Source organism: Cydia splendana, chromosome 1 (genome assembly GCF_910591565.1).
Source record: "Cydia splendana chromosome 1, ilCydSple1.2, whole genome shotgun sequence".
Lineage (NCBI taxonomy): Eukaryota > Metazoa > Arthropoda > Insecta > Lepidoptera > Tortricidae > Cydia > Cydia splendana.
The window spans coordinates 351916-379420 of record NC_085960.1 but is presented as its reverse complement, the minus strand read 5'-3'; the positions used below and the strand labels follow the sequence as shown (position 1 = coordinate 379420).

Below are 27505 nucleotides of genomic sequence, written 5' to 3'. Positions count from 1 at the left end.
CCCCGAGCACGGCGCGTGCTGTCATCTAGTATAGTATGGTCGTACTTGTGCTGCAGCGCCTGCAGGTCGGCGGCCGCCTTGAGCCACCTGGCCAGCAGCTGCTCGAGCTGGTCCTGCACGCCCCGCGCCAGCGCGCCGCCGCACGCCCCGAGCACGGCGCGTGCTGTCATCTAGTATAGTATGGTCGTACTTGTGCTGCAGCGCCTGCAGGTCGGCGGCCGCCTTGAGCCACCTGGCCAGCAGCTGCTCGAGCTGGTCCTGCACGCCCCGCGCCAGCGCGCCGCCGCACGCCCCGAGCACGGCGCGCCCGCCCGCCCGCGCCGCCGACACGGAGGTCGAACGCAGAGTCATCTACGAGTAGGTGGACAATTACTAATTAATACTTACATTTCACAATAGCAGATTCTACAATCGCCAACAGACATATCGAAAAGTCCAAGATGGTAACAATTAATATCCTTTATGATTAAGACTTTTAAATGCACGCTCAGATATTTTTGAGCTCCTCGGTCGCTCCGATAAATCTGATAACGACTGTCCAGCGAGAGCGTGAAATAATTTATTTTACCAGAGACGGGTTATCCTGAAGCGACTCTATTCCAAAGAACACAGTAAAATGTTTGAGGAAAAAATCATAGGTAAATACATATAAAATGTGACGTTCCACGGGAAAAGGTACCTTATGAGGGTTTCTAGTTTCGGAGATATGAAATGTTTTGTAAAGAGGTGAAAAAATGCTCAATTTTTTTTATTGTGTGATCTGAAACCTTAATGCGTAACGTTTGTTTACCTGTTTTTATTTTTGTTATAAGTTAGTTATAAGCCTAGTAATGTCGTCTCAGAGTTTAGTAGAAAAGGTACCTTATGGAAAAAAGATTGAAAATTCCCAAAAAAACTAGTCAATACGGGAAAAGAAGTTTGGTAGAGAACTGTATTAGCATTCTGCAAAACTAATTTGATAATTTCAGTTCTGGTTGGGGCGCCTCGCAAATATTATAACCGTACATAGACCGACATCACAAATCCAAGTAGCCTGCTATTATACCAAAGTTACTCTCGTCAAGTCTTTCTTAACTAGAATAATCTTCATTTGGTTTAGTCGCATGCAGTAAATCAGCCATTGGTTTGCTGAAAAATGCCAATACCCGACGCATTACCTTATGGAATATCTGAGGTCATTGAACCTCAATGCCGCTTATCTTCAATAGCAACCGAAATATATTATTGATAAGAAATAGACGATTTATACCATTACCAAAATATTATTAGTTTATCCTAACTGTTCCATCATCATCATGCCTCATCATGTAACTTTATCACAAGGTACCTTTTCATTACATACAAATTATTGGTCTTTTTTAAGATTATTAAATCCTGTACCTGTATTCGAAGCCTACAAACATAATGAGAGAAGCATTTCCGTTTCCAAATAGTATCAGACATAATTTGACTACATTTTCCGGTATCCCTACCACCCCCTCCACTGCCAGCCTGGCGAGCCAGACATCTTGGATGGAGCTGCTCGTCCCTTGCCTCATTAGCGTTTTGTTTCCCAACGTGAACGGTCGTGGTCTAAGACGTGCCCGTCTTGACCCAGAGAACAAAGTCTTTTTGAATATAAACCGTTCATAACGTATAGTATCATTAAATTTCTTAATTTAATCTTTAGTTCTATTGTGTTCTATAACGGTTATTGCCGTTCGATATTTAAAAAAGTAAAATTTTAACGGTTACATTTCCGGTCTAACGAAATTTTAAGATTGTGCTTTTTGTTTTAATTTGATTTGCTTGCAGCAACAATGAGTGGTCAAGGTAAGGACCCCGTGAGAAATCGATCAAGACAAAGGAATGATTCGGAAAGCTCGAGTTCGTCATCAAGTTCGAGCAGTGATTCGTCTGCAAAGAAAAGACGTCGTCATAAAAGGCGGAATCAATATTCAAACAATGAGGTGAAAAAACTGGCAAAGGAGGTAAGCGAGTTGCGTAAATTGTTTTGCCGTCCTGTTAGCAGCACTCCAAACTACCCGCCAGCCGATAATTTAAATTTTATCGATCATGATGTTAGTGGCGATTTGTATGACGACGTGTTGGCCGATGCTAATGTTGGTAATGATATTGTTGTCGATCAACAAGTTGCCGCGGACGCCCCTGCCCAGTCAAAGTTTTCTATAAATTTAGAAACTAGCGTAAAAGCACCTGCAATTCCAAAAACACCCGATAGTTATCTCGAAGCTTTGCAAAAATTAAATCGTTTTACTAATAAAACGTGGACCGATGTGCGTTATCTGGATGTTCAAAAACTGTACACGCATTCTCCCGGTTTTGTGGAGTTAGAAACCAATGAGGAAGTGCTAGCTTATGATACATCTAAATCATTGTCACATACAGAGCGATCGTACGCTGCGCTTACTTTTGCGTTGTTAAAGCAAAAAGAAACGATTGAGAACAATATTCGTGAATTCCTTGACTGGGCACAGGGCTATAGTCAATTGACGTTTGCATCAATCAAAGAAAAACTAGAAGGACTTTTCGATACAGGTGAGTTTCATAAGGTGTCCGTTGATGCTTTACAACTTGTGTGCGGTCACCGAGCTGATATAGTTGAACAGAGAAGGGACTTGATACTGCGGGCAGTGCGGGACCCGCTCGACAAGTCCAATTTACGGAAAATTCCACCTGCTGCTACCAACCTGTTTGATCCTCAACCTTTCGCAGCCGCACTCGAGAAGGCTGGAGGCGTTCGCAAGGCTTTTTGGCCTAAACCAAGGTCATCCACCAGTGCCCCTGCTGCGCAAGCAGGTAGCAGTGGAAATGTGCATCGCCCCGCGCAGGGGTCCTTTGCTGCTAATATGCCTGCGCAAGGCTATCAATATTCAAGTAAGAGGCGTGGCCCTCCTCAATACACACCCGCGCAGGGTATGTGCAGTCATTATCCCACGCAGGGACCAGGTCCCAGCAACTGCCAACATTGTCCTGCGCAAGGAACAAACAATGGTGGGGATCAGAGGGCAAATCAACGCCGCGATAACACCACTTATCGTCCCCGAAACTGGCGACCTAATAGGAACGGGCGCGACACCCGTGGCAATAAGCGGAGCGCATCCCCTTCGTACAAGGATAAATCTAATAAGCGAAGGCGCTTTTGACTCGAGGCCTTTCCAAGCAGGACAGCTCCAACGTTTTTACAAAAAATGGAAAGATCTACAAGCACCGCCTTTCATTTTAAAAATAATTCAGGGTTATCGCATACCCTTTTTAACAAAACCGCCTCTCATAGCACCGCTTCAAAACGAGAACTATGCAACACAGGCATCGCCGGAAATGTCTGCGGTGATTCAGGAATTGAAAGATCAGGGCGCTTTGGAGGCAGCCACCACGAGTCCAAGCTTTTTATCAACAATGTTTCTGGTGGAAAAGGGGGATGGCTCCAAGAGGCCCATTTTCAACCTTCGGGCCCTGAATTTCTACGTCCGAACCGAATCGTTCCGCCTGATAAATGTTGTCAAAATACAGGATTTTGTACAAAGCAGGGACTGGCTTGCAAAGATAGACCTGTCTCAAGCATATTTTCATATCCCGATTGTGAAGAGTCATCGGAGGTTCTTGCGCCTTGTTTACCAAAACCAGCTGCTGCAGATGACGTGTCTCGCATTTGGCTTGAGTTCGGCACCAAAAGTTTTCGCTTCAGTTACAAATTGGATCGCTCAAGTACTGAGAGAGCGTGAATTGAGAATCCTAGTTTATCTGGACGATTTTTTAATAGCTCACCAGGATCCACATACTCTCCAGATCCACATAAACATGGCGACGCAACTGCTTCAAGAACTAGGATGGCAGATCAATTGGGAAAAATCCATCTTAAGTCCCAGGACACGCCTCGAGTACTTGGGTATAATATGGGATCCATGGACAGACCAGAAGAGTCTTCCCGAAAAGAAAGTTCTCAAAATATTGAGGTTCATAACAAAGCTTGTTCACCAACAGGCTGCGAATCTCAAAGAACTGCAATCCTTAGCAGGGATGCTGAACTTTGCAAGCTTCGTAGTACCGAGAGGTCGCCTAAACTTTCGTCTCATACAGAAGAGAGTCAACCAGCTTCTGTGTCAAAACCCGAAGAAGCGGGTTTTGCTCCCCAGCGAAATATTGTCCGAATTGGACTGGTGGAAGGCCAATTGTCGGAACACATCACCTATGCAGATCCCTCCACCAACGCATTATTTGACAACCGACGCATCGGATGTCGCATGGGGAGGAAAATTGAACAATGCGCACTTCTCGGGTCTTTGGACTGCAGCCGAGAAGAAATTACACTGCAACCAAAAAGAACTACTGACTATTCTCAAAATTCTGCAGCTAAATCAGTGTCAAGATCTATACGACGCTTCACTTTTGATTCAGAGCGACAACCGGACTGTGGTAGCATATCTGAGAAACGAAGGCGGTACTCGGTCGGACATGCTTATGACCTTAACCTACAAGATATACCAGTTTCTGGATATGTTTCGCATTCAGTTACGTATCTACCATCTTCCAGGAATATACAATGTCGAAGCCGACCACCTTTCAAGGCTCAAGGTACTCCCCGAGTGGCATCTGCTACCAAAAGCCACGTCACCAATCTTCCGCAAGTGGGGAACTCCTCAAATCGACCTGTTTGCGTCCCGGACGGCGCATGTTGTAGCGGCGTACTGTTCACTGGATCAGACCGACAATCAGGCGCTATTTTGCGACGCTCTGAGCCTAACGTGGAGTTTCAAACTAGCATGGGTCTTTCCACCCCCATGTTTGATACCCAAAATCCTACACCACCTAAATCAGGCCAAAGGAGTGTACCTAATGGTAGTCCCCAGGTGGGAGAGAGTCTTTTGGCGCGCGGATCTGAAGAGTCGAGCCGTGGGCCCCCCACACACGATATGGAACCTGAAAGACGTGCTAGTCGATGTCGCCACCGGTCTTCCTCCGCCGAAAGTAGATCAAATGACTCTGGAGGTCTGGAAGTGTGGGGGTGGTCGAGGGACCTAGAAAGCTGGTCTAGAGATCAAAAGTCCTTGCTATTGTCGGGTTGGCGTCCTTCAACTATAAAAACATATTCGGTTGCTTGGAATAGATGGTGCCGTTGGGCTCAAGAAAATAATATCGATTATTCCGCACCTTCTGGGTCACAGCTAGCCCGCTATTTATCGGACTTGTTTCAAAAAGAGGGCCTTGCATACAGTACGATTTTAGTGCATAAGTCAGTGGTGTCGTCGCTATGTAACGTTAATAGCTCGGAAGCACTAAGTTCGCACAAACTTGTTAAGCAAGTTCTGAAAGCTATAGCCCTGCAAAAGCCTAGAGATCCAAAACCACCCATATGGGATGTTTCAAATTTAGTGTCCTTTATGGCTTCTAGGCATATCAAATCCGATAATTTTTTCGATGTGGCTAGACAGACGGCCACTTTGTTGTTATTATGCTCGGGTAGAAGGGTCCATGACCTTACACTCTTATCAATAGACCCCGAACACATGATTGAATCCGAAGACTGCATCACCTTCTGGCCTCGGTTCGGGTCTAAGACTGACTCTGCAGATCATAGACAGTCAGGTTGGAAGCTTCTTAGTAACACACAGTGCTCTGCCGTCAACCCAGTTTTTTGGATAAAACGACTAATAGAACTGTCACAACAAAGACGTCTTGCTTGTAAGAGTCAAAATCTGTTTCTTACTGTAAATAATGCTCCAAAGGCCGCTTCACGGACTGTAATAGCCGGTTGGGTAAAGAGTTTATTACGTGACGCCGGCATTAAGGCTACACCAGGGAGTGTTCGTGCAGCAGTAGCCTCCAAGAATTGGTTAGAGAATAGTGATGGGTAGGACATCAATTTAAAATGAGTTTGTATGAGTACCTCATTTTCTAAAATGAGGTGTTACAATGTCTTACTGCAAATGAGGTGAGGTACTAGCATATTTTCAGCGTCGACTATTCTATTAATCCAACGGGCCAATGGTGACAAAAATATTTAATGTATATACATATTTATGTATTCATCACTTCCTTTATAAATAAATAAATAATAATAATTAAGGAGTGCAATTCTGGAGGTTAAGAATATAACTTATAGGAGAAAGATCCCACATAGTAACTTAATTTGCTGCTTTTATGAAACTTGTTCTAATTTAGCTCTTTTTTATTGTTAGATTGTTTAGTCCTCCTCCTTGCTACTTGATATAATTTTAAGTATAATAATCACTAGCGAGAGCGACCCGCTCCGGCTTCGCACGGGTTAGCAAATTATACATACACCTAAACCTTCCTGAAGAATCACTCTATTGATAGGTGAAAACCGCATGAAAATCCGTCCAGTCGTTTTTGAGTTTATCGCGAACATACAAACAAACACACATACAGACAGACGCGGCGGGGGACTTTGTTTCATAATTTGTAGTGATATATTTCATAAGTCTTGTACCTATTAACCATAAAACTACCACATTTTTAACAAACTAAGGAGAACAAATTCAATATTTTCACAAGTCATTATTATATAGAAGTGACAAACTTACCACCTCAGATAATTTAACAGTAATATCATCAATATGATATTAAACAAAGCACCATTCGCGCCGGCCGCCGCCGGCTACATTTACATTTCATTTTTTCATGCAAAAGGCACCAAGGAAGATCCGCGGGTAAATTTAATGGCGAAAACGATGTCCATATTTTGTTATTTTGGTATAATTATAAGAATTATCACTAGGTATTAGGTATTAGGGAACTAAAATTAGCTACAACGACGTACGAACAAAATAAATATAAATATGTCAAAATCATAAACGTTTACAAATAATGTTAATAAAAAGTATTGCAAATTCAAATCGTTATAATTTACATCTACATGTTTATTTTACCTATGCAAATTATACTTACTTTTTATTTAATAAACTTGAAACTTATTGAAATGATCATATATTGTGTACGCTACAGTAATTTATTTCAATAATATTTTAGTCACTAAAGGATTACTGTTTCTAAGCAAGCTTCGTAAATGCCTGTCTGGTATACAGAGTGCGTACCGCGATCCATGTTCGTCATCTTGCCTCCCTGTCACACTTACGTACGAATTTACAAGTGCAACAGAGAAGCAACACGTCGAACTTCCTTTTGGTGACTGATTCCTCGCGCCATTTTGACAAGTAAGTTAGGATCAAAAAGGCTTAAGATGTATGAAAGCTTGCAGCGCTTACGCTTGTTGTCTTTCGAGTTAAATTTTTAACGTATTTTCGGTGGTGACGCGAGGCGATATTGAAGTACGGCGCGTGTCTGTCTCACTCCCTCTTTGGGTATTTCTAATTCATTGTTTCATTTTGAAAGGATTTTTGAGGTGTTCATGTCACAGAGAGGCAGTGAGTGGTACAAACTCAACGCATTTCTCGGTGGACCTTTTGTCGTTGCAATAAGGTTTGTAGTTCGGCAGTTGACAGTGTGGGCCATTACTCGTTTCTTCATTTGAGATATTTTGAGTTTTGAATGTCGGCGAGCAGGCGAGCACCTCGTGCCATCCAGGGACTCTTTTGCAAGTTGTGAGGAGTGTATGAGTTTTTGAGGTTCGCGAGTGAATTTGAAAGGATAAGAGTTTTTTGAAATTTGAAGTGTGTGAATGATTTGTGTGGCAAGAAGTGTTTGTGATGCGCGCGAGTAAATGAGTAAAATGAATAGAGGAGTGAAGTAAGACATTTTTGCGGTATGAAGTACTGCGACAAATTAACAAAATGAGTGGTACAAATGAGGTGCCTCGCGAGTGAGCGACTCAACACTATTAGAGAATTTTCCAATAGATAAAATTCTAGAACAAGGAAATTGGCGTTCAGGAGACACATTTAGATTGTTTTATCGTCGAGAAATAATGAAATCAAATCATCCATCACGTGACGAAAATATTGTCAATTTAAGCAATTTGTTTAATTGTTCATGATCATATCATAACGCTTTATGATTTATATCCACAGGGAATTTATTTATGTGTGAAAAGTAATTTGTGCCTATTAAATTACAATAACTAAATAAATAAAAAATGTTCTATTGATTACACAATGGTTTAAATTATGTCACCCTACCACTACCTAGAGCTTGCAATTTTATATACCCATTGGTATATAATGATTGTAATGGGTTTCGCAAACCAGTGTCCTTCTAGCTAACTTGTCATCACATTAGCGTTTTACCTTCACTGCCAGGCGATAACAAACACGTCTCATTATGTTTGTAGGCTTCGAATACAGGTACAGGATTTAATAAAGGCGTTTTACCTTACAATAAAACGCTTATTAAATACTTACCTTATTCGAAGCCTACAAAATAAGTCCTGCCTGGCGCATACTGAGCCGCAATGAGGCAAGGGACGAGCAGCTCCATCCAAGATGTCTGGCTCGCCAGGCTGGCAGTGGAGGGGGTGGTAGGGATACCGGAAAATGTAGTCAAATTATGTCTGATACTATTTGGAAACGGAAATGCTTCTCTCATTATGTTTGTAGGCTTCGAATAAGGTAAGTATTTAATAAGCGTTTTATTGTAAGGTAAAACGCCTTTATTATGACGAAGAACTAATTAAATTTGGGGCAGTTTAATGTAAATTAATATTTTCTATTCATAAAAGATAAACTGTAATATGATTGATATTTTGTAGTGATGTATTATTAGATTTATTTCCATAAGGTACCTTTTCGTAAATGTATGGAGCAAATACTGTTATTGTTATGTAAGTTTAAAGTGGCATAAGGGGTTAAATATAGTATTTAGTTGGGGTTTTAGGATTTATTTCATTTGAATGACAGAATTTCTTTCATATGTGCTCAGAAAAATTGATTGTGTGTCACATTAAAAGTAAAAATATTCAATTTTGTGATTTTATATGAAAAAATTAGAAAATACATTTTCACCTCTAAATCGGTATTGTTTTTTGCTTAAACTGTCTGTCAGTGTTGTTTTCTAATAGATAAAATTGAAATCTTGAGAGCTCATTGCAATCAATCGTGAAAATGAAATAAAACTTTATTTTCAAGAGATTGGTTAGTATACACATAAATCAGTCGATATCAAAAGTTTCTATTTGCATTACAGAACAAGTCGCAATATTTTTTTAATCTCAGATATATAAGGTATTATTATTTGTAGTCAACTATGTAACTTACTTCAGGAACATAGTTTTTTAGGCGGCTAAACTTAAAACTTCTCTATCGTAAAGTTGCTCATTTCACAACATTATTTTCAAAAAATCATATCTCTGTAACTACGCAACCTAGAAGGTTGATCTTTTCTGTTATCGATAGCTTATTTATTGTAGATTACTGGGGTATGCATAACTCCATACCCGCCATAAGGTACCTTTGACCGTGGGACGTCACAAATAAAGATTACGTGACGAAAACTAGTCTTCGGTCGTGACTCATGTAGACTGGTCATATTTTTTATAAAATCGATTTCGACTGGCAAAGCATAGTACTTTTTGGCAACCGGGTTTTTTAACCTAATTAAACCCCGCTGAATCCGAATTTGTCGGTTGCTTGATCGATATCTCGACCGGAAGTGGAAAGGTCCCTTTTTTTAGTTTTTCGTAAATAACTCTTAAACGGTGGCGCATAGCAAAAAAAGTTCTATTACTACATAAGTAATCTGCATAAAATTTCCTACAAGAAAGATTCAGTACAATTTTTCGCTAGGATCAATATTCAAAGAAATATTAACGCGGAAAATTTAATTATAATCACTTCTAAGGTCCCTTTTTTAGTTTTTCGTAAATAACTCATAAACGATGGCCAATATCAAAAAATGTTGTTAAACGATAATAATCTACACAAAATTTTGTACAAAAAAGATTCAGTACAGTTTTTGCAGGGATCAATATTTAAAAAGATAATAAAGAGGGAAAGTGAATTGTAATAAATTCTAAGTTTCCTTGTTTTCATTTATTCGTTAATAATTTGAAAAGTATGACTCATAGCAAAAAAAATCTTTTACATAACTAATAAACATAAAATTTTCTACAAGTAATATGGAGAACACTTTTCGCTAGGATCAATATTTAAAAAGCAGCGGATAAGTTAATTATAATCAATTTTTAAACCCCTTTTTAGTTTTTTGTAAATAACTCGTAAACGGCGTCCCATAGCAAAATAGGTTTTTAAGAATAAAATATCTACATAAAATTTCCTCCAAAAAACATCTGGAACACTTTTCTCTAGGATCAATATTTAAAGCGATATTAAAGGAAGGAAGTTAATTACAATCAGTTCACATGTCACTTTTTTTTAGTTTTTCTTAAATAACTCGTAAACGGTGGCCCGTTGCAAAACAATATATACATAAATATTAAACATAAAATTGTCCACAAAAAAGGTTCTGTACACTTTTTCGCTACGATCAATATTTAATGAGGGTTTAAAGGGGGTAAGTTAATTATAATCAATTCTACACATTATTTAACTTTCCCGCTTTAATAGCTTTATAAATATTGATCCTAGCGATAAGTGTTCCACATGTCTCTTATAGGAAATTAAATGTAAATTATTTATGTATCAGTTTTTTTTTTGCTATGGGTCATACTTTACAAATTATTTACGAAAAACTAAAAAAAGTGACATGTGAATTGATTGTAATGAACTTTCTTCCTTTAATATCGTTTCAAATATTGATCCTAGAGAAAAGTGTTCAATATGTTTTTCGTAGAAAATTTTATGCCGATTATTTATTTACAAGAACATTAAGAACTTATTTTGCTATGAGTCTTATTTTGTATAATATTGTTTTGCAACGGGCCACCGTTTACGAGTTATTTACGAAAAACTAAAAAAGTGACCTGTGAACTGATTGTAATTAACTTTCTTCCTTTAATATCGCTTTAAATATTGATCGTATAGAAAAGTGTTCCAGATGTTTTTTAGAGGAAATTTTATTCTTATAAACCTATTTTGCTATGGGACACCGTTTACGAGTTATCTACAAAAAACTAAAAAGGGACTTTAAAATTGATTATAATTAACTTACCCGCTGCTTTGTCTTTTTAAATATTGATCCTAGCGAAAAGTGTTCTGCATGTTTCTTGTAGGAAATTTTATGTTTATTATTTATGTATAAGATTGTTTTTGCTATGAGTCATACTTTTCAAATTATTAACGAAAAAATAAAAAACAAGGAGTGAATAGAATCAGGCGTTACTTTGCGGAAATCCATATTAATTAAAACTAAAATATTACTTTGCTAATCCGCGAAAAGATAACGTGCTAGTCAATCAGTGCTAACCCGTTATATATACTTACTTGCGTATTTTTACATGCAATTAATATTCCCACCCTCCCACCGCAAAAATAAATATAACAAACCACCACCAACAGAATAATCCTCGACACGTGTTTCGCCTCTCTACGAGGCATCCTCAGGAGTTGTTGACGGTCTGACGCCCGGCAACGGAATGACCTGTCTAGAATAGTCGGCCATATTTATACCTTGACCACTCCCCCTACTGTGCAAGTGTGAGTGAGATGGAAAAATTCGTAAAAACGGCGATGACGCAACATTCAATTGTTCGTTAAGAATCATGCCCCTATTGTTGTACCTAATTATTTCCAGTTGTTCCAGAACACCCAAATGCAATCCCTTTTCGCAAACATGTAAAATATCAAAAGAATGATTCTCAGATAAAGTGTGACCTGTATCTAATAAGTGCTTTGCAAAATTGGACTTCTCTGGATGGTTATGTCTATATGACGCAACATGGTCTTTATACCTAGTAGTGAAATTACGGCCCGTTTGCCCCACATACACTTTATTGCAATCGTCACAGGTAAGCTTATAAACTCCAGACTTTTTCCCATTCTCGGTCTTATCTTTGCCATTGCAAAGCTTTGAGTGCAAAGAGTTATTTGTCTTAAAGGCCACAGGAATGTCGTTAGACTTTAAAATTTTGTAAATTGCATCAGACAACTTGCCAACATAAGTTATGCTCGCTTTATATTTCTTAATCGGTTCAGAGGATCGTGCCGCATACAACATAGTGTTGACTATACTTTTCCGCTTTTTTCTGATGATACCATCCACAACAGACTTATCGTAACCATTTGAAACTGCTAAGTGATAAATATTATTTAATTCAATCTGATAGTGTTCATCAGAAAGAGGCACAGTCAACATTCTATGCACATAACAATGAAAAGCAGCCAACTTATGCTGCCACGGATGCGTGGAAGAAGCCGGGATAACAGTATCGGTATGTGTAGGCTTACGGTAAATTTTGAACTGATGCCTGTTGTTTACTTTAGTGATTGTTAAATCTAGAAAATTCAGTGAGTTGTCTTGCTCTAGTTCCTTTTTAAACATCCAGCAAGCCCATACTACCCGTCCAATAAATAATCAAATCATCCACGTATCTAAAATAGTATAATATATTATTGTTGCCCACAATATGGTGGTATAATATATTATACTATTTTAGATACGTGGATGATTTGATTATTTGTTGGACGGGTAGTATGGGCTTGCTGGATGTTTAAAAAGGAACTAGAGCAAGACAACTCACTGAATTTTCTAGATTTAACAATCACTAAAGTAAACAACAGGCATCAGTTCAAAATTTACCGTAAGCCTACACATACCGATACAGTTATCCCGGCTTCTTCCACGCATCCGTGGGAGCATAAGTTGGCTGCTTTTCATTGTTATGTGCATAGAATGTTGACTGTGCCTCTTTCTGATGAACACTATCAGATTGAATTAAATAATATTTATCACTTAGCAGTTTCAAATGGTTACGATAAGTCTGTTGTGGATGGTATCATCAGAAAAAAGCGGAAAAGTATAGTCAACACTATGTTGTATGCGGCACGATCCTCTGAACCGATTAAGAAATATAAAGCGAGCATAACTTATGTTGGCAAGTTGTCTGATGCAATTTACAAAATTTTAAAGTCTAACGACATTCCTGTGGCCTTTAAGACAAATAACTCTTTGCACTCAAAGCTTTGCAATGGCAAAGATAAGACCGAGAATGGGAAAAAGTCTGGAGTTTATAAGCTTACCTGTGACTATTGCAATAAAGTGTATGTGGGGCAAACGGGCCGTAATTTCACTACTAGGTATAAAGAGCATGTTGCGTCATATAGACATAACCATCCAGAGAAGTCCAATTTTGCAAAGCACTTATTAGATACAGGTCACACTTTATCTGAGAATCATTCTTTTGATATTTTACATGTTTGCGAAAAGGGATTGCGTTTGGGTGTTCTGGAACAACTGGAAATAATTAGGTACAACAATAGGGGCATGATTCTTAACGAACAATTGAATGTTGCGTCATCGCCGTTATTACGAATTTTTCCATCTCACTCACACTTGCACAGTAGGGGGAGTGGTCAAGGTATAAATATGGCCGACCATTCTAGACAGGTCATTCCGTTGCCGGGCGTCAGACCGTCAACAACTCCTGAGGATGCCTCGTAGAGAGGCGAAACACGTGTCGAGGATTATTCTTTTGGTGGTGGTTTGTTATATTTATTTTTGTGGTGGGAGGGTGGGAATATTCATTGCATGTAAAAATACGCAAGTAAGTATAACGGGTTAGCACTGATTGACTAGCACGTTATCTTTTCGCGGATTAGCAAAGTAATATTTTGGTTTTAAAAAACAAGGAACCTTACAATTTATTATAATTAACTTTCCCTCTTTATTATCTTTTTAAATATTGATCCCTGTGAAAAGTGTACTGAATCTTTTTGGTTCAAAATTTTGTGTAGATTATTAACGTGTAACAACATTTTTTGATATTGGCCACCGTTTATGAGTTATTTACAAAAAACTAAAAAATGGACCTTTGAAGGGATATAATTCAATTTCCTGCGTTAATATCTCTTTGAATATTGATCCTAGCGAAAAATTGTACTGAAGCTTTCTTGTAGGCAATTTTATGCAGATTACTTATGTAATAGAAAATTTTTTGCTATGCGCCACCGTTTAAGAGTTATTTACGAAAAACTAAAAAAAGGGACCTTTAATGTCAAATATCTCACTTCCGGTCAAGATTTCGATCGAGCAACCGGCAAATTCGGATTCAGCGGGGTCTAATTAGGTTAAAAAACCCGGTTGCTTAAAAGTAATTTGATTTGCCAGTCGCATCAGGAAGGAGAGCGATTTTGAATTTTTTTGTCTAGTCTAATGAGGGAATGCCCGAAGAATCTTAAAATTCGCAGCATGACGATAAAATACTATACCTGCTGTTCGAGATCTCTGAGCTTCTGTTTCAAATCTTTAAGAGGTTCTTGACTATTCCGGGCCTGCTGCAATGAACGCTCGGCGTTGTCTAACCAGGCTCCACACGCTTCTAGCGCCGCGTATAAAGCTGCCCATTCTGCTTGACAGCGAGTCCATCTACAGGGTGAAAAGATATTATTATAACCTGACAGAAAACCCATAAAAAACCTTAACTTAAAATATGCAAAAAGCTCTACGTTTCTATGGTCGAATCAGGAAAAATATGTAACTAATAGTAGGTACATTGTTGACGTGGCGGAGAATGATGGCGTCTACTAATTTTAACGGACAATCTCCTTAGACGTCGTGTGTTGTATACCTCTCGCGGCGCTCCTTGTAGTTGTCCTGAAGTGCGGTCCACTCGGTTTGTAGTTTGCGTCTCACGCGTGTCGCTTGAGCGTTGTCGCTCGGTTGTTGGTTGAGCGAAGTGAACACGCTCTCGGTTTCAGCCACCACGGCCTCCAGTTCGGAGATGGACGACTTCACTTTCTGTTACACACAGAGGTAAAAACATGATCATACACGGTATATTTGTTAATGGCACACTTAGAGCAACTACCAGAATTCGTGCTGCTACACCAAAATGATCTTACAATTATATCCCTAACTTTTTAATTAACAATTATTGACATTTCCTAAAAATTAAAAAAATGTACAGTCAGCGACAAATTCGTCCCCATAACGGCCACAACAGTTATTTCTCTAACACACATAATATGGAGACAATACTTTATGTACTAACCGCTAAAGCATCCTCTTGTAAAGGAAATTCGTCGTAATCTCTCGTGCCGAGCGGCGGCGCCTGCAGTAAACGCGCGACGGCGGCCACACGTTCACGACAACGATTCGCGCGCGTCACGTATTCGCCGCATAGGGCTTCGCTTGCGTCCTGTAAAATAGGAAAAAATTAGACACTTCTCTTTAGTCTTAGGAGTCGTTTTCTAGGTTTTCGAGGACATGAATCCAGTAAATAGCACAGTTCATTATATTAATTTTGTACAAAGGAACCACTGTGTATAAGCCACTACCCGGAGCCTGACTACACCTCTGTCTGCCTGCATCCATTACTTCATGGCGACCCTGCCAAGATTCACACTATACTTACGATCTTGCCCTTCTTGTCCCGCTTGGGTTTGTGAGTGGCCTCATAAAGCTGTCTCGCTCTGGTCCATGCTTGTCCTAAGTCCGCCACAGCTCTCTCCGGATATCCAACTCTAGCTGCCCGTAGAGCTCGACACAGCTCCGACACTCGTTCGACATCGCCCTCCCGATCGAGGAACTCCTCCTTCACGAGACCGCGCTCAGCTTTGATGTCGCCTTCGAGGCGCTTCAGCCAGCGCTGCAGGCTTTCCAGGAGGGTGTTGAGTTCTTTGATGTTGTCCTAGAGAAATATATAAGAAGGAATACACATGTTATATTTAAAATTTAGTTAAATTAGTTTCGATTCGATCACAGTGTTGGAGCGTTAGAAATATAACTATCCCTTTCGCGATGTCTAGGTATGTCAAAAGGTATCTATGAAAAGCGCTCGTAACTGTTTTCCAATACCGAGTTTCCAAAACCTCTAACCGCTCAATTTTTGTGCGGAGCACTGCCAACCATAAAGTTATAATGCCAATTGAGAAACAATACGATTGTAAGGGCAAAAATCAGAAATTTTTCTTTCGTCATGGGAGTCGTTTTCAAGGTTTTCCAGGAAACGAATCCATATTGTCCCGAGGAACATATGTAGTGTACATATCATAGAATGTTGTTGTTGAAAATTGATCGAAGGTCATCAGTGCTCAGATTAGACATTGGGTTGACTCACGTTTTACGTTAGAAGTTACCTCGGCTCTGATGGCGACGTTCCTCTTGGCCTCGATCTCGGCCATGACCTGCGCCCATTTATTCCGCAACCTGTCCGAGTGAGTACGGACATATTCTGCCAGTAAAGGACTGGTCGCATGGCGAGCGTACACTAGGCTGTCGCCGCGGGAGATCAACGCGGCTGCCTCAGGCGCCAGAGCGCCTAGCTGGTTCTTCAGGATCTAAACAAAACAGATCAATGATCTTTCTCAAGAAATAATGTCAGTTGAGGTGAAAATATCTGTCTTCTATCTGAAAACTAACGATCTACATTGAACAATTTGGATTTTCTGTCGAAAATATAATTTCAGAAATATGGGCAGTCGTTACCTTAGTGTTTTATTTGCTTACAAATATTAACCTTGAATTTTTTACTTCTTTTATTGCATTAATACATTATAGTAAAACGCCATGCAAAGATAACTGAACTAAGGGTGGTATTCAACCTGTCCAATATTTGATCAGTATTTGCGTCTCACATTTTGCTTAATGAGAGTGAGACGCAATGCACATTTGATCAAATAATGGACAGGCGGAATACCACCCTAAATCAGATGGCAAATCTTATGTTATTTTCGGGGCGGTGCCCCATAGAGGGGACAGACGAACCTCAAGCCGCTTGCCGGGGTCCTTTTCCGCGTCGACAGCCCCTACAGTGACCATCATGACGTCCATCCTTCTCGCAGCCGCAGTTGCCGCTGCCTCGTACTCCTCAAGTTCCTCATCAGGGGCAGCACCTAGTGCCCCCAACAGGCTATCAGGGGCGGGGCCCTCCAGCGGGGACAGCGGGGAGAGCGGGGGCGAGCCGCGAGAGCCGGCGGACACGGGGGATAATGGCGGCGACTAGGGGCACACGGGGGGCATTAGTGTTTTAGTGGGATAAACACTCACAAAACAGATCACTATTAATTAGTCTGGAAAACCAAATTGTCAGTAGAAAAGATGTGATATTCAAAATTATTATGGGAGGTCGAACCTTCACGCCTACATTTTTCAAATTTGCCGCGTTATCTACCGAGTAATTGGTTTGCCAAACTTATTTATTTATTTGCTATTACTACGTTTTCTGGTTAACACCATATGAGTACAACTAAGTAACGTTTTATCGAATTTTGTTCAGTTTGGGCTTTCAATATAGTTCACTCTTCAATAACAAGATATTTTTATAACAACAGTTCACTCCGGCGCTTATATACTTTTACTTTGAAAACATTTTCTCACTAGATTTTAAAACTTAATACACACAGGAGGTAACTCACCTCAGGTTCCGATCCTTGCAGTCGGTCAGTATGCAAGCGCAGGCGCTCCCGACTCAACGGAATATGCGACCGTCGCGGGCTGGGGCTCTTGCTGTCCCTCTCCCTCCTGGGCTGCACGTCCGTCTGCATCTCCTTCAGCGGCGTGGACGTGCACAACGGCAGCTCCGCCGAACTTCGGGACTGCAAGAACGGCTGGTTGAAACGCTGCCAACACTCACAAGAGACAAGACAATGCTAGACTTTATACTAGAAATAGGTCGCATTAAAAAACAGGTCTCATCTAGTGAACAGTTGTCCGGGATTAATACTGAGCCTGTTATAATTGCAAAGGCATCTACTTCAAGCATAAAATCTAACATTGAGAGCAATATTATAACTTAGGATAGGATAAACTTATCAATGAATAAGTTTTAGAGTCTGCAAATACTACTATTTTTCAGTGAACTATCCCAAATTACCTTATTGTAAATTTAAAATACCTAACGGGCCCTATAATATCTACCTGAGGCATGTCTTCGACTTCAGAGTAAATGACCTCTTCGGCACCGTCGCTAGATTTGTCCTCAAGGTGTGGGACTTCAGATTGCTCTTTTGGTATCTTATTAAATTCGTCTGATGATTCAGCTGGGGACTTCTGCGGTATCTCATGGGCTATCTCATCTGTGGTAACTTGTTCAGACGATTCTACTTGTTGTTCTTTGTTAGCATCTTTGATGACACTCTCTTTCTCTTTAGGAGTAGTTTCAGGCACATGTGTGGCGAGCTCATCAGTAGCAGAAGGTTCAGGCAACGCCGGCTGTTCTCTCGGTACTTCATCCAGGATCAGATACTCGTTGACTTCATCCCTACGAAGGTTCAACTGTGCCGCGTGCTGCCTCAAGCTTAGATCGAACATCAACGGGCATTGGCCTACTGCGCCATCCATGGGTGTCGGTGGAGGTGTGTTTGTACCTTCCTGAGGTTCTAATGACGGTATGACATCAGGGGCGGCCATACTAATCTTGACCGATTTAGGTTTGTCGTCATCGGTGCTTCGGCGCTTCAGTATGCCTAGAGTCGGTTTCATCCGGTGCTCTAAAGTTTTGACTTCAACGACGAACGTTTTCGGCTCCGTGCCGAGGTCGACAGACGGGCGTTTCTCACGCGACCGCTCGGCCGGCTCGACAGTGTCGTCTACAACCTCTACTACCTCGGCGCGTCGCGGGATGAACTGTAGAGCCTCCTCACCGGACTCCGGTTCGACAGAACCGATAGTGGCTTTGACGATCTCGCGCTCCCGAACAGCTACGACATGCGTCGGTCGTTCCGCTTTCGGTCGCTCGACTTTCTGGGGCGGCTCGACTTCTACTTTGTCTCGGGATATCTGCGTGAAGAGTTCGCTGTCTGCGAGTAGGTTGAAGGTGCTGCTGTCGCGGCGAGGGGTGACGGGGGTGGAGGGGGCGGAGCCGGCGCGCTGCTGCAGCTCCCGGCGCACGGGCACGGGGCTGCGCAGTGCGAGCGGGATCCGCGAGCGCTTGGGCTGCGGGGAGGGCGCGGCGGCGGCGGCGGGGGGGGAGGGCGCGGGCTCGAGCCGCCGCTTCACGGTGTCGGACACGCGCTCGTAGCCGCGCGGCGCCTGCAACAGCCGGCCGCTAAACTCGCTGACAAGCCCCTCACCTCCACGTGACGTTATTTACAGTGACTCCACGGTTTAGTCGGTTAATCCATTCCACTAGACGTGCCTCGCGGGTCGGGTGCTCCAAGCTCGAATTTACAATGCGCGACAATAATGGAACCACTCACCTGCCGGGTTTGGTTGGGGGGACGAAATGTACAATGGATGATGTGATCCGACCTTTATGCGTTATTTGCGGCACGGGTCGCACAAACTTTGCAAACGAACACATTAGGGTCGGTTATGTGAACGTCCGGTTTCCGAGGTCCATCGTTACGAGTGATTCTGATTATCTCACTTATAAAAGGTGCTTATTTACAGAAATTTGACAGATCGTAACAAACTTCAGCAATTAAGTAGAACATAGGTTTATGCAAAAAGAAGAAGGATCGAGACGATGGATTTCGAAAAACGGGCTAGCATAAAGCATTCCCCACAAAAAAGCCACAAAACACTTACCGCGACGTCGGCAATCAATTTATCCAGTTGCTTGACGAGGGCTGGATCGTTCGTCGCACGGATATCGTTGGCGCGCACGCGTAGTTCTCCATCCAACGCGCGTAATTTAGCATCTGTTAGGGTCGCCGGGCTGGCTAGCTCTCGCGCGACATCATCTAAGAATTTCTGAGGAGAGCTATCATCTTTGGTTACTCCGTGTTTTTTCAATCGCTCCCATCGCGCATTGATTTCATCTACTTGTTCGCGTAGCTCTGCGAGGCTGGCGGGGTCGCAGCTCTTGGCGTACTCGCGGTGGTTGGCGTTCAGTTTGTCTTTAACGGCTTCCATACGGGACATTTCGAGCTCTAAGGTCTGGCGGCCGACGCCGGCTCCTAGTCCGTCTAGCCAGGCCCCTAAGGCCCCTAGATCGTTATGTATCTCTCTGGCAGTTAGCAAGGCATTTTCCAACCTAGTCTTGGACTCGGTGACTTGTGCGCCGAGCCGGTTGTACAGTTCCTTTAGGGCGTCGATGCGGGGTGACAGTTCGCGTCCGTCCTCCTCTTCGGCCATCTTGCGGCCAGTTTTGATCACCGACTCGACTTCGGACTTGATCTCGCTCAGAGTGCGGTAGAATTTCTGGCGGAAATATTAAAAATCATGTGAGTGATTTTAAACGACACTAAATGTAATTATGAGTCAGAGTCAGAAGAGTCAGAAGTACTCGTAATTGCCCAAAATTCGTTTTGCAAATAAAGATTACACATTTTTTCTGCGGCTGATTAAGTACTTTAACAGAATTTTATTGTCTTATATTGCGTAAACTCTGGGAATCCCTAAAAAAAAATTACGGTATCACCATGTGCGTTTTCATATTAAATGTTTGCCAAATGTTTGCTAATTAAAGAACAAGATACCACATGAACAGTGTCACAGTGAGTCTTGATATAAATACACGACATCTTACAGTATTACAAACTTACAAGCCATTTGAACATGGTCAGCGCGAACACCAAACTCAAGTAAAGCACGTCCCAATCCATATTAGCGACCGCGCGATATGACAAAACTTCTTCAACAGCGTGTGTGTTCAAAATAATGCGATTACAACAGTATTTGAAGACCGAACTCGTTTTTATTCTGATTCTGAACTACGAGTTCTATGACCGTATGTGGGGATAGAACTACCACGACCGTGTGAGGTTGAGGATATACTATGATACTTGATGGCAATGTCCGCGGAGGCTGCGCTCGCGTGCCGGCTTACCTGAGATTAGCGGACTGACACTACATTCAATCATGAACTGAGGATAGGGCGTTTTTATTCAATAAATACTGAATGTCCTACCCGAACCTCTTAGTTCATATTTTGTTAAAAGGTTACAAAAATGAATAAAATAAAATAAACTTGAATTGCACATCGGACATGTTTTAAACATCGATAAACAGGTTTTTTTTGGCATTAAACTCTTAGCTCCTAGCATTTTTGGGGTTATTCGTAAACATTTGTCCTTATCCGTCATTTTCACATTTGTATTTGTAAGAAAGGGACACAATTTAATAAAGTTCCCTATTCTTCATAAATAAGGTGGTTTAATTTTAGCTTGTCTCCACTATATTTATAAGTATAAACTATTTAAAGTCTTCTAGGTAAGTGCACGTGACAGAAGCCTTCTCCAAACGGCTTCATGCGTCGGCCGCGGAATCCTTTCAACGGCGCGATGACTGGGCGGGCGCCGCACGCGAACGACCACAACATTGCACCAACGTAAACAAACCGGACATTATATTTACGTACATTTGCAAAACCATTGTCAAAATGCATTTACATATTTTTTATCCGGATCCAAATTGTTCGGAATATCCATCGGATAAAAAAACATTAAAATTTAAACTGTTTATTTTTATATAGAATTAAATACATTACAATTAACATAGAAATAATCTTACATATTTAAGATTATCAGAACTAAGGGACATGGGGAGCAACCCCTATCAAATTAAGATAATAATTATCATTAAAGTTGAATCCGGATTGCAAAGGGATAGACATGTTTAGTACTAAGATAATAAGATTTACAGCACTGAGGGTGCGGTGAGCATTTCAAAGGTAGTTTAAATCCAATAACAAAGGGAAAATCAAAATGACTGAAAAGCCGTAAATAATGTTATCAGTTGTACTTGAAACGTGGGTCTACTTTACATATGAATAAGCAACGGACATGACCCGACATTGGCCGTGGCCGCATCTGCATTATGTTTTGTGCATTGTGATCTAGCGGCGAGAACTAATAGGTCGCGCGGAAGTGGGCGCGCCACAACATGCCAACAAACTACCATGTCAACACTTTTTTCAGAAAAAATGACAGCAAAAAAGTTTAAAGTCCGCGCAATGACAAGCAGCTAACATTAGCCTATGAACGCTTGAAATCAAATAAAGCGAAAAAACGCGAACGTGAGAAATAAAAATCGGAATTTCGTTATCTGCCTCTCTACCGCTCTTGCATATTCAAGCGAGAGTAAGGAAGGTAAAATAATTTCGATATTCGTTTTCCGTGGTAAGGCCTCTGAGGCACCGCATGCGCTTTGGTCAGTCCGGTCTTTTCACAAACTTAATATTCTTATCAGTCAATCAATCAATTTATTTATTGTGCTATAAGGGTTGGTTTACAGGTGTTATTACAATATTTTGAATTACACTCCTTAATTAATAATTAGCCATAATCTATAGCATGCAAAATATTCACAATTATTTACATATGTACAATAGCAATTGAAACTTTACTAAAGAATTAAATAATTAACTAATTATTATTAAACTACAGAGCGGTTTAAAAAATACTGAATAAGGGATTAGTTATTATTATTAAGTTTAACTTGGATACATCAGATTTATGTTTGTTTTACTACTCCAAAACGGTTTTAAAATATCGAACACGAGTATCTCGAAATTGAAAGACATTTTTATGGCTCACCGCACCACTGCCACACGAACAAGAATTTCGTTCACTTTAAAAACTCCTCCAGAAATCGGTAACCATTTTATAACATGAAAAACACCATTACCGAAAATCCTTTTTTCTTAGGCTTGTAGCTCCCTTCTGTGTCTCTCTATTAACTGGATACAAGAAATATCTCGGAGGTGAAAGTCGCAAGGACGAAACATTCTAGCGTTACAATATCGAGTGTGAATGATTAGGACATACATACTTCGCGGGTGAATGGTTTTTATGTGCTACCTACTAGTACCTACTATTTCCATGTGACTGCGTCGGCTTGTATGAAGATTTTCAAATAAAAAAGGTGTAATGCTGGAGCCTACAGTATACACGGTTATAATGGTGACATTGAGTTGTTTGACTGGCTCAGTTTAGATGGAATTAGTTGTTTTGAGTCATCATCTTCCTATCGTCGTCCGGTATTTTTGCCACGACTCACTTGGAAATTCTGGTATCCACTCAGTGGCCTAATTCTAAGATTCGGCACAGGCACCAGTCTGACATTAAAGCGAGGACCATTATTTTATTTTAAATGCGTCGTTTTAATGAAGGATAGGGATTTAAGTTAATGATAATTTTGTTTTGAATGAATTCTCCATATGATGGGTGTAGGTAGATACTAGAGCTCCCGATACACGTGTTACACGCTGACACGCCCGGGTTCGGAAACGTTTACACGGGTACCCGCGTACACGGGTACACGGGTACACGGATACACGCAATAACGGATCTTATTTACCCGCCGGTTCGACCCTTCACTCTCGTGTAGCGGAGATTCGTGCTATGAAGACATACGATTGAATATTTGGGAGGTTAGGAAGATTCGATTACCTACTTTGCAGTTTTACTGGATTGATTGGTAATATCAATAATAGGTAGGTAAGTAGGTACACTTTGTTTCAATAATCATAAGATTAAAATTAACAATATCTTAGTAACCCTTGACTTCATTGATAGGTATTTCATTTTCTTCATTGATGTAGTTTTTTAATAATTAAAGTAAACCTAAATGATTATCTAATACAAAAGTAGATAGTTATGCTTACTGAAACTACCACGAACGGAATATGTTATAAATATTTTCCTTTAGCAAAATCGCATTTTGCTCACTGTTAGCAAAGTACCCTTGTTCGAGCTGCTGAGGTGAAAAATAAATTAAATAGGTACCTACAACTTATATCAATCACATTGAACATCCAATAAAATAAAACTGCTAAACAATCGGAGCTCCTGAACCTGAATCTTTGTTTTATTTAAAACTTTATACATTACTTCAATATCCGCTACACGCCAAGGACGGGTTAGGCCCGCGTGTATTTAAGGTTCGTTTCGCCGTGTACACGGGTACCCGGATACACGGATCTTAATTACACGTGTGCCCGACTACACGTGTAGAACGGGTCAGAAAACCGTGTACGTGTAGTTCGGAAACGGGTACCGAACACGTGTACACGAAACCCGGACACGACCGGGAGCCCTAGTAGATACCCCTGCACCGCAGACAGAGCAGCACTCACCAGACAGCGGCGCAGCACGGCGCGGACGGCGTCGGGCTGCGCCGAGCTGAGCGCCAGCTCGCGGTCGGCGCCGGCCTGCACGCCGCGCAACGTGCGCGTGGCGCGGGACAGCCGGCCCTCGAGGCTGTTGTCCTCTCCGCCGGGCGAGGGAGTGCCCAGAGTGGAGAGGCGCTCGACGCACTCTTCCAACTGACGCTGTGGAAATTAAATTAAGTCAAATCGTTGAACTTAAAACGAGAAGCCATGCTAAAAAAGAAGGCTGGGAGAAAAACAAATGTGCTGATAGAAAATTCAAAAAGTGCACGCTAAGAGTCAAAGACGAGACCGTTTACCGGCAAAAAACACCACGAACCGTGGCGCTCCACAGGTATAGCCTCGTTGTGAGGCGTATACTTACACGCAGTAAGTCCAGTTGGTGGTGCAGACGCTCGGCGGCTTCCGGTCGCCCGGCGGTGCGGTAGGCTTCCACTTGAGTCTCGATCTCCTTTAGGGACTCGCGCTGCGTTTCTACTTGCTCCACGAGGTCCTACGAAAAATCAACACGCACTTAGATATTACTTTGAGATCTAATCTCGTTGGGAATTTAGGATTTAACACTTTAAACTCTCGCGTTTTGTACACCTATTTAATTACACAAACGGGTCTACTAAACGGGGTGCGGGGTACGAAAGTATTTCGCGGTAGACCCGTTTGTGTAATTGTTGTTGTCTGTCCTAGGGCACCCCGGAGGTGCATAGGGCCTCCACAAGATCCTTCCACGCCCTTCTGTCTTGAGCAATCGTCTTGGCCTCGTTCCAGCTGTCCTACGGCTGTCAGCTCGTTCTCGACGCTGCGCCTCCAGGTGTGCACAGGGTGTTTGCGGGCTCGCTTCCCGCCCTGAGGCCGCCACTCGAACGCGATACTGGCGTTGTTCGTATCTCCTCTTCGCAGGGTATGACCGATCCATCTCCACTTCCGCAGCGCTACTTCTTGGGCGATCGGAGATTGTCGGCACATACTCCACAAATCCTCATTTCTTATAGTCTTCGGCCAGAATATGCGGAGGATCGACCGTAGGGACTTATTGACAAACACTTGTAGCTTGTGTGTCAACCCCTTTGTCACTCTCCACGTCTCACAGCCGAAGAGCAGCACGGACTTGACGATGGATTCGAAGAGCGAGATTTTTATGCGGCGAGTGAGAACGTTTGAGTCCCAGACAGGCTTGAGTTGAGCAAATGCAGCTTTTGCCTTCTTAATTCTGCTCTCGACGTCTTCGTCTGCACCTCCCTGACATGTTAGTGTACTGCCGAGATATACAAACTTGGAGACTGATTCAAGGTAATCGTTTTTGAGCAATAAAGGATCCGTACAATCTGATTTTACTCGCATGTTGACAGTCTTCCGTCGGTTGATTCGCAGGCCCATGGCTTCAGCTTCCTCTTGAAGGCTCTCAAGTTTCGCTTTAAGATGGGCTAGCGATGGCGAAATCAGCACGATGTCATCGGCGTAATCAAGATCATCCAGTTCCTTAGTACCCCAGTTAATGCCTCTTGGTGTTTCGATCACTTTCCTCATCACGTCGTCGAGAAGAATTATGAATAACAGTGGTGACAGGAGGCATCCATGCTTCACACCGGCACTTACTCCCATTTCCTTTTCATGTATCACCCTGCATGTGCTCCCTTCGTACAAGGAGCGGATTATGCGGATGATACACTCGGGTATGCCCCTGCGACGAAGGCTGGACCACAGCGCGCTCCACTTCACGGTGAAGGCTTTCTCAAAGTCCACAAAGGCCAGAAACAGCTCCGACTGCCATTCGACACACTGTTCAATAAGGATGCGTAGGGTATTGGTGTGGTCTGTGCAGGAGCGACCAGGGCGGAAACCTGCTTGCTCGTCTCTCAGCGTCTCTGCCACTCTTGGAGCAATGCGATTGAGCAGAATCTTAGCTAGTACTTTTGCGGCAGAAGGTAGGAGCGTTATGCCGCGCCAGTTGTCGCATTGCGATAGATCCCCCTTCTTTGGGACTTTCACCAGGAGACCTTGCTTCCACTGATCGGGTACTCGTCCAGCTTCCCAGATAGGGGTCAATAGGGGAAACAGCAGAGTTGCAGACGTCGCAGTATCGACCTTTAACATGTCTACGTGGATGTTGTCAATGCCCGGCGCTCTCCCTGGTTTCAGGGACTTCACCGCTACCAACACTTCTTCGAAGGAGGGTGGTGCCGTCGGCACACGCAGAAGCTCGTCTGGGAGGTCGGTACTGGGATGCTGACTGTCTGGGGATTGGGCTTGCTCCAGCAGGCTTGAGAAGTGTTCGGTCCACCTTTTCAGCTGCTCGCTCGAGGTACACAGGAGACTGCCGTCTTTACCTTTCAGCGGTTTCTTCGCTGCACGTGCCCGACGGCCGCTAAGGCGGCGCGTGGCGTCGTACAGCTCGCGCATGTCGCTGCGGCGAGCGGCGGTGTTGGCGCGCTCCGCCAGGTCGTCTGCGGCGGTCTCTGCGCGCGAGTTTCCTGATCCTCGAACGGAGAGTGCTGTACCGGACCCGGAGACTGGACGTTTCTGGTTCGGTAGAAGATTGTATCTGCATATTTATTCGGTGCCTATCTTCTATAAGTTGCCATAACTCTGCCGACATCCAGCTCTCCCTTGTCGAGATTGTGTATCCGAGCACCTCCTCACCGGCTCTCATATAGATGGTGCGAATGCGGTCCCAGCTCATCTTCAAGTTCCTCGAGAAGTTCGTACTGATTCCTGAGACAAAGGCGAAATTTCTCCCGCCATTCCGGGTTCCGGAGTTTACGTACTTCGAAACTTTTAGAGATCTTCTCGGACTTACGGCGTGGGATCGCCAATTTGAGTCGCACTTCAGCGACGACTAGGTGGCGGTCGCTGTCCACGTTTGTGTAATTAAATTTAGGATTTAGTAAGAAATCAACTTCCTTATGATTTTTGGATCGTTAACTGACCGATCAAACCTTTTTTTAATTATAAATTATAAATTCGGTGAATTCGAAGTGGATTATGTGCCACTTATTAACGGGAAACGGCATGTGCCTGGATTAGTATGGAAACCTATGTCGCCAAAACGCTGTCACAAAAATTGGCCATATTATCTTATTTCGAAAAGGATTATGAGCCCTCGCCCATCTCAATAATTTGAACTTTACAGCAAAGAAAATTATGTCGAAATTGCACTACGAGTTTTCATTTTTGTAAATTGACATTTATGCTCTATTGCTTTTACACTTGCATGGCTTTTCCAAGAGTGAATGCGATAGGATAAAATATTCGACTATGAGGTTGCCACATGCGATAGGGATGTGCATGATTCGGTGTGATATCGATAAACGCTTATTAATTATTAGTGTACACGTAAACTACTCAGGTTTTTTATACATATGTATTACTATATTTTCTGGCGACGATTAGGTACCTACTTACCTTTTAATAAAAAAATGCTCGTACAGTCGCCATCAGATATATCGGAGCGGCCAAGGTGCTCACAAATATCGGAACACGCCTCTA

General features: G+C 42.2%; 1 protein-coding gene and 1 pseudogene across 1 annotated transcript; both read right to left on the bottom strand.

Annotated features, from left to right (window-relative positions):
* Window positions 1–21: 21 nt before the first annotated feature.
* Window positions 22–24511, bottom strand: LOC134798607 (dystrophin, isoforms A/C/F/G/H-like). Its single transcript, XM_063770974.1, has 12 exons — window positions 24387–24511; window positions 23990–24184; window positions 19498–20112; window positions 17887–18999; window positions 17385–17564; window positions 16735–16968; window positions 16107–16307; window positions 15383–15658; window positions 15020–15166; window positions 14597–14766; window positions 14238–14394; window positions 22–351 (listed from the first exon to the last, which is right to left on the bottom strand). Exons 3-12 carry the CDS (start codon window positions 20044–20046, stop codon window positions 22–24), a joined length of 3357 nt encoding a protein of 1118 aa, XP_063627044.1. The 5' UTR covers window positions 20047–20112; window positions 23990–24184; window positions 24387–24511.
* A 191-nt stretch (window positions 24512–24702) lies between these two features.
* Window positions 24703–27505, bottom strand: part of LOC134798597 (dystrophin-like) — a 36919-nt pseudogene continuing 34116 nt past the window's right edge.